General features: G+C 39.1%; 1 protein-coding gene across 1 annotated transcript in view; it reads right to left on the reverse strand.

Annotated features, from left to right (window-relative positions):
* Positions 1–13,346, reverse strand: part of col27a1a (collagen, type XXVII, alpha 1a) — a 68,110-nt gene that overhangs the window by 30,021 nt on the left and 24,743 nt on the right. Inside the window, exons 8-12 of the mRNA XM_079256553.1 lie at positions 7,575–7,619; positions 5,035–5,088; positions 4,525–4,569; positions 3,334–3,387; positions 2,550–2,594 (exon numbers count right to left, since the gene is read on the reverse strand). Of these exons, the coding sequence (XP_079112679.1) occupies positions 2,550–2,594; positions 3,334–3,387; positions 4,525–4,569; positions 5,035–5,088; positions 7,575–7,619 (243 nt within the window). The remainder of the gene's footprint in view (positions 1–2,549; positions 2,595–3,333; positions 3,388–4,524; positions 4,570–5,034; positions 5,089–7,574; positions 7,620–13,346) is intronic.

Consider the following 13,346-nt stretch of genomic DNA (forward strand, 5'->3'; position numbering starts at 1 on the left):
CATCAAAGCTACATAACTTCTCTGCTAGTTATTTTCTCAGCACAAAGCTGTTCAGTATATGTGTATGTTATGCTCACACTTGTGATGCACCATACTACACTTTACTTGCAGCCTAATAAAGCAGAGCTGCTGTCATATAGCACCCAGAATATCCTGAAAGCAGGAAAAGATCAAGATGTGGTAAGAAGACTTCCATCAGAAATACTTTGATCTCGATATAACACGTGAAATAACCTTAGAAATATTTAAGGCGCAGCAATTTATCAGCTAATGAGTCTTAAAGTGCTGGTTTATGTGAGTAAAAACTATAAAAACCCAACACAAAGTAAAGACACACAGACGGTAACAATACATTCACACCAACTACTTAAGCAAATCTCTAATAACAGTAAGCTTCACACCAAGTGATGCCTGGCTTGTGTGTGTTCAGACGTTTTGGCCCACAAATGCCTCATTTACCAAAAAGCCAATAAGCAACAGCTGCAAAATGATCTCAGTAGTGTGTTTCTGGGTTACATTCTCATTCTGAAACACCCTTTCAAACTGACTTTGAACACTATGAGACACACACAACAGAACAACTGGTTTCCTCCTAATGGCTTGGCTCCATGCTGGGGGGGGGGGACCAAAAGCCCTTTACTCCAACAAAAAGCTCTTTTCTGTTGCATCCAAAAACCCTGACATGCAACTGCTGGGACACCACTGTATTCAAGCTGCAGTTAACCCTTCCAACAGCCATGGAAATACTGAACGGACTCAAACAATGACGTAAATGCAAACCCTATAAATTTTCACAAGTGGAGGTGTTTGCACTGGAAGCTCCTCATGTAGCTCAAACAAAGAAATTTTATATGAAAATTGGCTAGATGTAAATTCACAGGGACGACCAGGGGCCATCGTAACATTTTTTAGATTTGCCTTTATAACATAATGACTGCTTCAAATGCGTGACTCATTTTTCGGTATAAGAAACACATGAGGCTGTACACTAATTAGCTTTAGAGTTTTAGATCTCAACTACTAAAAACTATAATATCAAGTTTACTGCATAGAAGTAAAAGTATCACAAAAGCACCATTGGGGAAAAACCTGCATCAACCTTGTGAATCAAAAACATGAGCAGAGCAGTGTTGGGTGCTTTTTCCAAAGCGTTTACCAGTATCTCATTAAATATAAAGACAAACTATACAGACAAACAGATATGAAGAAAGTTGAATTTTTCTAAGGAAAACACAACAAAACAAAACACTTTAATATTCACTCTAGGGTGCCTTCATACACTTTTCATACAATGGAATTCTGCTTGTTGAGCTGTAAAATTTTAACATTTACTTCATTGCATAATTTCAAAAATGACAAATTTAGCAGAATAAGGTAAATTTTTTCCAGAAAATCATGGGAGCAGACAATCAAAGTCCCATGAGGGTTATGTTCACAAAGCTTTTCTATATTAACTATTTTGACACAAAACAGGAGCAATTGTTACTAGTAATACTAGTTAAGGCCCCATTTCTCAGGACAGCTAAACCATGTTTATGTCATTAATAATACCCATTATTAGTATCAGAAATGCTATAAAAAAAATCAGTTTTACACCTAGAAATATGTGTTGGTCATAAAATTCTACAAAGGTGAAATTATCCTGTCCCACACAAGCAGGGTAAAGCTGAAATTTACAACGCAGAGGCCGAGCACTCTGTCACCATTCCGTACCAGTACTTCATAAACACATTTCCATGTTTTATAACCTTTTACTGCCACATGAAGTCAGTCTCAGAAATATGTAGATTATCTGAAGTGCAAACTAGCTTTACAGTAACAACAAAAAAAAGCTCTTTTTGAAAGAGTGAAACAAAGTTTTAAAATAATAAGGACTGTTCAGCGCAGCTGCTGAACATGCTGTTCATTCATGCTTCTTGTTAGCATTTTGGATCATGATCATCAAAGCTTAACACTGAGCAATGAGTACTGTGAAAAACATTTTCATCAAGTATCTCAACAAATTAAGGTATTCTGCAACAAAAACATCAACACTCTTTGTCTACCATTTCCCCTCAAATAGACCATTGTAGGTTGGAAACTGTCTCCCACTTATTTAAAGATACAGGTACCATGTTTTTATGCTTTCATGCAATGAAATATATCCATATAACACGTTTTGTTGTTATGAATAAATTGTGCAAAAAAAGTTGTCTAAGGTTGACTGTCTGACTGGAGAAATTAAAGTTACAGTCCGTTTTGCCACATGCAGCTATAATTCTCTAAAGAAGAATGTGAGGCTTTGGGAAAAACAATGGTGTAAGGAAGGATGGAGGTTCTGCATCAGCCTGATGCTGATGCAAAAATTTATCACTTGAGCCAGCTTTCAGCTGGAGAAATTGGGTGCACAGTTGCCCTTTGTCTTTTGGTAAACACCCTAGAATAAGAATCTAAAGTATGTTTGGTCACACATTTAGACATACTTTCACAACTCAAAAGTCATTCACAATGGCACAAGTAATCATACTTAATCATAATTATCTGTAAAGTATGTTGAGACAAAACTTTACCGGCCTACCCATCTTGCCCCTCTTCCCTGGTTCACCGGGAATGCCCTGAGAGTTTAAAACAGAAGACGGCAGCGTTGGGGCAGAAAAGGAGGAGAAGATAAAAGAAAGGGGTCAAAGTAGACAGACAAACAAAAAAGAAAGAGAAAGTCAGACATTACATAAAAACTATATAGACAACCAAAACAGTCTTGGACAACTCTGATTTAAGCACAAAACATACAATTGTTTTAAAAAGCAGTAGGTGTGCCTCTTTTATTCGCTGCTTCGACAGACATGAGGAACAACTGACTGCAGCCTAACATCTAACATCTTTACAGCCTGTCATGAGGGCTTTTGTACACATATATGTTAAATAAACACACGTTTCTCTTGAGGGTAAAGAAGCAGACACCGTTGGTTTTATGACCCAATTTGCTGGCTGGCAATGAGGGGTCCTGATTACAGCCTGCCCCGCTCTGACGCAACCCCTCGGAGCATGTTATAAGTAGGCTAATCGCTCTGTCTTCTAAAGGGTGCACGGAAGGAGGGGGCCTCAAGTTCAAGAAGTTTAAAGGCTCTACGAGGGGGCTTTTATCATATGAGTCATCAACACTCCCACACAGCTTAATCCAGCCACATCTCTGGCAGCTGGGGACTATTTCTTGCTTCATAACAACTATGAGACAGCTGAATGAAATTGGCAGAGGAGGCATGGTTGTCACTTCATAGGGATATTAGCTGGTCAGTGGATGTTTTTGCTATTATTGATGGTGCTTGAGAGAGAACACATTTGAGAAGAACTCACTCTTTCGCCATCAGGCCCAGGCAGGCCAAAAAGGCCTGGAATTCCAATGAAACCCTACAGGAGAAGAGAAGAGAGAGTAGGAACACAGTTGTGAGCATTCAGATGCAGCACAAGCAGCAAGACAAGGATCAACTTCTGTTGGCTCTAATGTTGGGTTTCAGGGGCCGACGGTCCAGCATGGATAGGGTGGGCTTCCATGAAGAACCAAGCCATGAGGCAAGTGTATATGCCCATGGACTGCATGGTGCTGGCTTCCACGATGTAGTCCAAGGGCACATACCCTCACGCCAGGGATCTCTGACGATAACCAGGGCGACACACTGGGCTGTCAGTGCAGTGGAGACACACACAGAGGAAAACAAGCACAAACACCACAGTTGAACTCTGGAGGAACAGGTGAGATGCGAGTTAAAGACAAGCATAAGTTGAGCAAGTATACATTTACACAATATAGAATGTGCTGCAAATGAGAGGCAGGAAATATGGAAAGGTGGCTCAGTGAGAGGGAGAGAGGGGACTAGAAATGCCTCCTTAAGACAGCAGGGCCTCATATGGAGCTTAAACAGGAAATTCCAGCCTTCTGGGGCAGGGTAGACTTTGGAACAGCCAAGGAGAGCTGATAAAGGAGCTTTATTGGAACGCAACATAAAAATCAGTTTGTAACCAAGACTCAAGAGTTTCTTTTTGCGTACCTAAAGGGTGTGTGTTTTTGTGTAGAGGCTTATCAACACCACATCTTTCACTAAGTAACACAGTGTTTACACTACAAGTGAAGGCACTCTAAATTACAAATTGCATACTAATAATAGTAGTGCACATTGGATGTGTGTCTGCGTGTGTAAATGGATTTCTGTGTGTGGGGGTGGAAGCTGGCGCACTGAAATACACCCATGCTTTCATGCATGCTTTTGGATGTTGTTGTACTGAGGCATACATGCATGCTTTCATGCAGCAACAAGTTTAGAGCATATAAGACTAGTAGTGTGTGGCCCTTCATTAGACAACTCTCTATTGGGTTTTAACTGAGATTTACAGCTCTCGTTGACAAATATTGTGAAGTAAGACGTGTCAGTAAGCCACCAGGCTGACAGCCTTGCCAATAAGCCTATACACTGATCCTGCCAAAGCATCAATGTTAGTCATTTTATCAGATAAAACCGAAACAGAGCAGAAATGAAGCAGTCTTCTTACCCGAATGCCTTTAGGCCCAATTGGCCCTATAGGCCCTGGTAAACCCTGAAACACAAAGAGAGGAACTTTATTTTAACTTTTTTTTTTAAATTTTTCCTGAAGTTAACCTGAGGGGAATTAAGTATAGTAAGCCAAAATCTACACTTTATAGCAATAAAACATATCAACAGGCAGACAGAACTGAATTTATTTAAGGCATATAATACATTAAAAAAAAAAAAAAACCAAGAATGAAAGCACATGAAGATAAATCATAACCTAGTGATGTAAAATTTTCAAACTCGTATATGTACATATGGCTTCATGGGAGTATGGAGGTAAATAGGTTGTAGCTTGCCATGCTGAACCACATTACTATTGTTGTTATTTTATTCTATGTCCTGTATTCAGTTATAATGCTGGGATTCTTTCTATGTAATCTGCTCAGCATGACATAATTCCGCTTGGCCCTTCTCTCTTACTATGGCCCTGACCACAATTGTACCAGTCACAGCAGAGGATTTACTGCACCTGCCTGCCAGGATAACCTTTGGCACCTGGGCTTCCGACTGGACCTTGTTCTCCCTAAAGGGAAGACAGAGGTGAGAGGGTGAGAAAGAAAACTAAAGGCGGATGGGATGGGGAACAAAGCAGGAACACAAACACAGTCAAGCTACACTGCATTGTAGTGAATGGTCTCAGAGACTGAACAAAAAGTGCTGACGTAATGATGATGATATGATCAGCTTTAGCATCAAAGTGGACGTGAGAGTACAAGATGTTATCTGGTGTGCCACCATTGGCATTGTAGGCTCTTTCCCACTGTAAATTTGATTTGTTATTAGGCCCATTTTTGTTGATGTTTCTACTCACAAAGTTTTACTATGTACCATGAAAACTCAGACATTTCAGACCGCAATCCACTTTAAAACCTCAGGTTGTACTGAACCAGTAATTGGGAAAACTTTAAAACTCACCTTGCAGAACTACTTTATAAGCCCCATAAATTATGTTAAAATCAACATCTAATTTAAGGCTCACTCTATTCATCCTTGTTGTTTTTGTCAAAACTTGTATCCATGTGCAATAAAGTTAGATCTAAGCTCATCTGTTTTGCTATTTGATCTCCATTTGATGAGATGGAAATTTGCATTGTATGTGCTCAATATAGATAAAGCCTATGCATTAGGAACTTCATTCAATCACAGCACACAGCTGGGTAATTTCATGTATAAGAATGCATCGCATTTTATTAAAATGAAATGTAAGTACATTTTAGCCAGGTATGAGACTTTATAAAACTCTCAAATGCTTCTAACTGTAGATGAAAACTTAAAACAAAGTTTACAGACATGAAAAACTTTCATCACTTTGACTTCATGATTATATTTTATTTGATGCACTTCCATGCGTTATGAATAATATACGCTGCATTTATAAATGTATTATAATGTCTTGTGGAATTGCATATAAAACAAAAACAAAAAACTTCTACCCATTTTTTTCAACACTTTCCAAATAGGGTCTGAATGGAAAGTTTCATTGCTGATTAGGTGTTTATGGATGAATGTGTAGCAGTCTGAAAACAACAAACATAAGCAGTTTGTGTTCAGATTTTATTGTGAGCAAGCTTCTATGTATAACTTCCTTTGACATGCTGTGGAAGTTCAGCCATGTGCACAAGTCACCATTTCCCTGAATAAATTTAGTAAATACTGCTGCTAGTTAAAACCAGACAAGAATTTGGCTAAATATGCTTTGGACCTTCAACACACCAGCAATAAGGAGGAGGTCTCAACTCAGGCAATGGTGTATTACAGTAACAGAGTCACACCAGCTGGCCATTGCTCCCAATAGCTGGAGAATCCCTAATGCCAAACAGTTGTGCTTATTACTCAGTCACTGGTGTTATGGTTATTCAGACTTAAGACTAAAGCTGTGATCATAATGTGGGAAACAGGGGGGCGTTTGAGGTTGGAAACAGTGGTGAAACAGAAAAATTCCCATGATAAACAACAGGGGAACATACTGATGACGATTCAGTGACACAATGAAGCTGATGTGATATCTCTTCTTGAATGAATGCAATGCAAGTATCCTACTCAAACCTACTCAAAAGAGTTGGAATAAATGTTCAACTCTTTTTTGATGACTAAGTGTTTTCCTGAACACAAACAGTAATACAACCCAACCTGATAGCTCTGGACACAAGGCTGAATGGTCCATTCTGTAATAATGGGCTGAACTAAATAGCATGGTGTCTCCTCCCCCTTAGCAGTGAATAAAAGAGCTCATCACACTGATTTCCTCATTTTAAGAAAGATGTTGAGAAAAGGGATTTCCTTTAAAATTATACAGCTTAAGTTTACCTTGCAAGAGATTAAAGTAAACACGTGACTAGTGGCAACATTAGGTTTGGAGACACAAAGACAGTGGGAAAGTTTCTGCAAAGTTCCAGTACAGCAGTCATGAGTGTGTCACTGTTGGCCTAGTTGGCTTGTTCCTGTTTTTCTTCTCTCTATTTTCTGTCTCTTTCCCTTTGGCATCACTTGCTGATATCCTGGAGAGCATCACTGTAGCACGGTGCTATTGCCAGATGTCTGTCCTCACCAGTAATTCACAACATACTAATCTGATCTGTCTGCCCTGCAGGCATGCTTGATGAACACACACATACGCACAGACCTAGAGGTTGAACAATCTTAGAGCAGACAGTGATTGAGGATATAGAGAATGAGATGAGAGTGAGGGGTAAGCCATCAGTAAGACGAGTGACAAAAGAGCAAAAAACATTTCAAAGACACTGATGAAAGCAGATGATCAGCAAAAATGGAATGTGATGTGCAGCCAGAACAGGGAAGTGTCTAAGAGGAAGGGATAAGTTGCATGGAATCATTTTTCATCAGAGTCAAAGAGACTGTTCAACATTGAGGAGTAACACTAACTGTATGAGTTGTAAAATGTAAAAGATGTAGACTGCTTGAAGTGTAATGTAAATGGGCCATGAAAAGAACAACAAAAACAAGAGAAGGCAGCTTAGAATTATGTATGAACTGGACTGTGATACTTACAGGCTCCCCAGGGAGTCCAGGTGGGCCGGGGTAACCTTTCTGTCCCTACAGAAACAACATCAGACATGATAAATAAAAGAATCACTGAACAGGGAAAAAGAATAAAGCATACAAAGAAATCACTGAGGGAAATCCTCACATTCTCTGAGAGTGGGGGTTTCAAATTTGCAAAGTCAAATCTGCATGTTAAAGTTAATAGCACACACAGATAAATTCAGTGCCATATGCACGAAATCAATCTGCCCCTCTGTCAAAGGATCAGACTTTCCACTGGCTGTGTTCACACAGTTACGGTGCCAGGATCATGGCATGTTGAGTATATAAATGCCTTCCTGTTTGAGTCAGATAGCAGTTCCCTCCCACTGCATGCAATCCAGACTGTATCACTAGAGAGAACCTGACAGTGCTCTCCAACAGTTTTGCTGACTCCAGCAACACAAACCCCCAACAAAGAGCAGAGAGAAACTAAATCAAAGGTGGTAAGATATACCATCCCAGACCACAGCTTGGTAAAGTGAAACAGCAAGAGAAAAAGAAAGAAAAAAAGAAAAAACAAAGTAAAAACACATGGGCCAAGAGAGGATAGACTCCCGTTGTCCTGTTTTCCTGAACCACAGTGCAATATGACCAAGCCAAGACTCCCAGAGTTCCTGTAAACCATCTGACTGCAGCAGAAGAGGATGCAGCAACGTACTACATGATCACTCTCACTGGTTTAATACTTCCTATGATCCTTTCATCCTATCTTTAGCATTAAACTGCCTTGTAATAAGTACAAAAACAGTCAATCGTTATCTATCACAACTGTATAGTTGAAATGTAATTTACTCTCTTTTTACTCTTTTATTTGCTAACTTAACCAGACTTCCCTGTGTATCTAAAACAGCAATGCAGTTTGACAATGTCTGAGCACCACTATTAGTTTATATCATCTGATGCACATCATTAAAAAAATCACTGGGAGAAGACGCTTGGAGCTGGGTGAGTAATGCACATAAAAACAACCTGGAGATGTTTGCAGGTGCTGAGAAAAATGTAACCACAACACTGGAACGCAAGCAGGAAGGAGTGTGTGTTTGTGGAAAACCTCACCGGCAAGCAGAAATATGAAAAGAGCAAGGACGACACACTTGAAAACATCTTAATCCATTTTAATCTGAAGTAAAAGGAAAGCAGTCATTGGGAATAATGTATTTTGATTATATGTTTAAGTTTGTGTGCCACTTGTCTGCACGCGTCTGAATGTCAGTTTATTTGCATCTCTATCTTTTTTTTTTCTTCAAAATTTACTTTCGCTCCCCTTTATCCCATGCATGTCTTTGTACATGTGCCCACATTCACACACTTACATACATGTATACTATACATTACATGCATTTACTCCCTTTTATAATATAGATTACTTATAGTACAAACATGTGCAGATTCTTACGTTCTCAAGCTGTACTGCGAGCTTAGCTAGCCACACACAATCACATACATGCACATATGCTGTCTGTTCTGGGTATTAACTGTAGCCTCTCAACCTCAGCAGGGCCATCTCATTTCCTTATCTCCCTCATTTTGACTTTACTAATGAGAGCAGCCATTCCCACCAGTCTGCATGTGTTTACAATGCCACTTGTTTAACAAGCATGTGTGTTCAATCAGATAAACCCACCAGAATGCTTTTCATTTACAACAGCTCCCCAGTAGCAACCTATAAGCACCATCCCTCTTCCACCACTAAGCCCAGGAGCACCCCAAGCAGTGCTAAGCGCATTTGGCAACAATAACATAAAAGGCACATTGTGTCTACACATGATACATCCCTCTTCTCTGTGCACATACAGTATACATATACTAATATATGTTAACAGCAACACACCTATTTTCTTTCCATTGTCTGTCTCCAGTTGACTGCATTCTGATAGCATAAATACATTTTACTAATCTATACCTTCATCCTTCCACCTCTTGCACTCTAAAATCACCGTACAGCACGCAGCCAGACAATTCCTCAGTAATCATCTGGCTCCACGCACATGTTGCATGTACAGTAGAACATAAACCCTTCCCTTGGATGTCTGGGAGGAAGAGACGAAACAAACAACTGCCTACAACTAAATGAACAAAACCCTGCGGAAAAAAAGATGTTCCTTGTCCCAACTGAGCCGTAATTTCAACCGCATGCTTGCTTGCAGTCAGTATCCTTATTAAATCCAACCTGGTGGAACACAGTGCAACACAGTGTAGTAGTAATTGTGGCAAATGCAAAGAAAAGATGGTTGATCTGAGTTCTCTCATAATGACAAATGATGATGATGATGATGATGATGATGATGATGATGATGATGATGATGATGATTAGGGCGAGTTATTAGTTTGACTATAGCTAAATGAGTAGAGTTTGATTTGGAACATTGGAGAACCTCAGAAAGATTAATGTTACGTAAAAACCTGGTTTGCATTAAATGAAAGATGATAAACTGTCTCACTCCTGCAGAGACATTACTATTCATCATATTTCATCATATTTTGTGCTTATAGAACGCTCTTTTTAGGAGAGCTATAGTTTGAAATTGATCAGAATAGAAAATCATCTGTATAACATCAGTTCAAAAAGCTTGCCTACCAGTATGCAGTAAGAATAGGATTGTGTATTTTACACAAATACTTATTTGTATTCAATTGCTGCAAGGTGCACGGGTCTTGTAGCTACAAATAACTCCAGACCATCACTTTTTATTTATGGTTTGTACTGTCCATTCTGTATGGCTTTAGTTTAGTTCCATCTGTCAAAGGGACGTTGTTCTTTCAGTCTTGTGGTTTGTTTACATGCAATTCTGTAAACCTAAGTCCTTCGACCATGTTTTTTTTTTTTCTTCAGAAAAGAGACTTTCGTTTGGCAACCCTTCAAAACACCAAATTTGTATTCAGTTTCTTTCTTATTGTGCTGTAATGAACTTTAACATTTAACACAGAAACTCATGTCTGTATATGTTGACATTTTGCTTTTGTTTTTATGCTGATTTTCTAATCTTAGGGCAAACTTACTGGAATATCCATTCTTTAGAAGATTGCTAACCGTATCATGATGGACTCCATTAAGTTTGGAAAAGCCAAATGAATGGGCAGATAAATCTACTCAACCTGAGAACCATCATCCATATAACCATGCAGATTTACACTCAATGTAAACAACGGCCCACTATTGTCAAATTTTCTAACAACTTTTGCCAAAAATTTCTCACATCAAACCATTTGTGCATCTCTTATGTGTGCTGATGACTGTGCTCATTGACATGTCTATGACAAAAGTTTATGAACACAGAGCTGCATCAATGATTACACCATTAAGGGTGAGTGTGCAGCTACTGCCTCTTTTAGGGTCCTAATGCCAGAAGAATGATACCAAATTTAAAACAATTTTAAAAAGTCTATTTTTTTTTCAAAAATATTTAAAGATTACAGATAGTTGCTATCTTACCTAAGCCATTCTATATCGGGCGAGCAGATCAATAAAACTGCAATGATTTAAGGAAATAGTTGCAGAAATGAAATATATCTATGGCTAAGAATTACACAGGAAGACTGACGTGTAAATATGACTTTTGAGTATAATGTTTAAGTATTATATCAAGACTTCACATCAGCAAAGCTAAAAGTTACTAAATTATAAATTTCATCCTCAAGAGGAAAAACTACAGACTAATCAAAGACAGAAAAAATGGAGAAGAAACAGGCCATCTAGCAGAGAGAGAAGAGATAGAGGGACGGAAGCAGTAAGGTGAGACGTGTGGCTTGTAATGTGGCCTTGCAGTCGAAGTTTGGCTCCCTGTATGTCCCCTCTCCCTGACCCTACCAGCCATACTGAAAAGCCATTCAAGGTCTGCTTAGTAGAACAAATGTTGTACAGAGCGGAACATGCTTGGCCTGACCAACAGTGTAAAATCACACTCTACTATCACGCTTTTAAAGCACCACTGCTTTCTCCATTAAAGTTTTCCATGGAAAACCAGCAGCCAAATTCCAGAATCCCCGCTTGAAACATCAGGCAGAGTGTGATTTAAAGCCTCTACAAAAGCGTACGTATTTGGGTGTGTATATGAAAGAAAATCAGAGAGGGTAGAAGGGAAATATACAGAGGAAAACACAGGAAAAGCTGCTGTTGTCCCGTTTTCCTAAACCACAGAAATCCAAGCAAATGAGACAAGTAAACAGCTAGAGAGGAAGAAGCGGCACATGAGCATTTCAGGGTGGCCTATGAATGAAGTAGCTATAAAAGTCATTTTTTTTCTCAGTGTTGCACCGTGTCTCAGTGGAGAGACCTGCATCAGGAGGAACACGTCTGGGACTTTCCACCTGAGGAACAGAACAAAGCCTGTTTGAGCGCTCACTATTCCAGTAAAGTTTGGAGACTGACTCACACATCTGTCAAAGAACTGTATGTAGGATGGAGATTCATCATTTCTTCAGTCATCGCCGTAAAGCACAGCTAAGAACTGCAGCTTGTTACTGTGTATTGTTCTTCTTTGTGTTTTTTGCATGGCAAGGATTTTAAGTCCTTGCAGTTAATTCAACTTTGCAGTCAGCATGCCTGTGGTCTCTGACCAGTACCTGAGGGCTGCTGTGATGATGTCAGTCTATGTGTGTGTTGATGAAGTTGCTATAGCAATAACTTTCCATGGTGACAGGCTGTGACATCATTCTGATAAATAGGAGCTATAATTTGCCCCTGGGGTTTATTAAGACAATCTACAGAGCCTCGCCACAGCTCATCTGAGTCTCGACGGGTAAAGTGCTGCTGGCCATAAAGAACTGTCTGTGATCTCACCTTTATTTTAAACAATTCTAGTACATTTGAGTTGCAAACCAGCCATCACATATCACTGGCTAACTTTCTAAAATACCTTCAAATCACTTACATGCAGTTTGAAGGCAATCTGTGAATATTTTCCACTATTTTTATTTTATTTTTTTTCCATTCTGGCTGACTGATATATGAAAGAAAGAGGCAGAGACATTAAAATGGACATTGACACACACTACACATAGAAAAGCCGGCTTCTAACAAAAGCCACATGTTTAGCCTGAGGTGGAAACTTTGCTGGAGTCTGAGACACACATACATGAAGGGTACTGTGGCGCTGAACAGAAAGCTAATACACACAGGAGTGCTTTACACCTCTGCTAAAATGTACACCGACTACCTGCTATATTCAATTATTCAACAATTCTTCCACTTTGTTTGACATGTCTGCATGCCCCAGCTGTAATGGATAAAAAAAATGTAAGCAGAGGCTGTTTGTCTTTGCTGCTGTTTGTTTGGAAAAGACAGTCTGTCGCACGACCAAAAGCACAACGGCTCACAATCTAATTGTTTCATGTTTCTGGTCTGTTAAGTAACCTTTTATTGACACCTGATGGGAAATAGTCCAGATCAATTCATGTCAACCTATTGATTTAAATCAAATCAAATCAAAATGTATTGATAAATATTTTTTTACACAGATGCATTATAAAGTTCTTAACAACATAAAAACAATTTTAAACTTACGCACACACAAACACAACCCAAACACACAACCCTACCTTTCCCCTGACCCTCTATATAAATAAATAAATAAATAAATAAATAAATAGAACTACCTTCAGGACTGCAATATGCAATTTTGCTGATTACAGTCCTGGTGCTGTTCAGAATCTTCATTCTCTGAAACTTAATGTTCATGTACCATTTAGAGTTATCATTGCTTTGCAGCATGCCAGGTTGAAACACTAAATTTCACA

Source organism: Telmatherina bonti, assembly GCF_933228915.1.
Source record: "Telmatherina bonti genome assembly, chromosome: 17".
NCBI lineage: Eukaryota > Metazoa > Chordata > Actinopteri > Atheriniformes > Telmatherinidae > Telmatherina > Telmatherina bonti.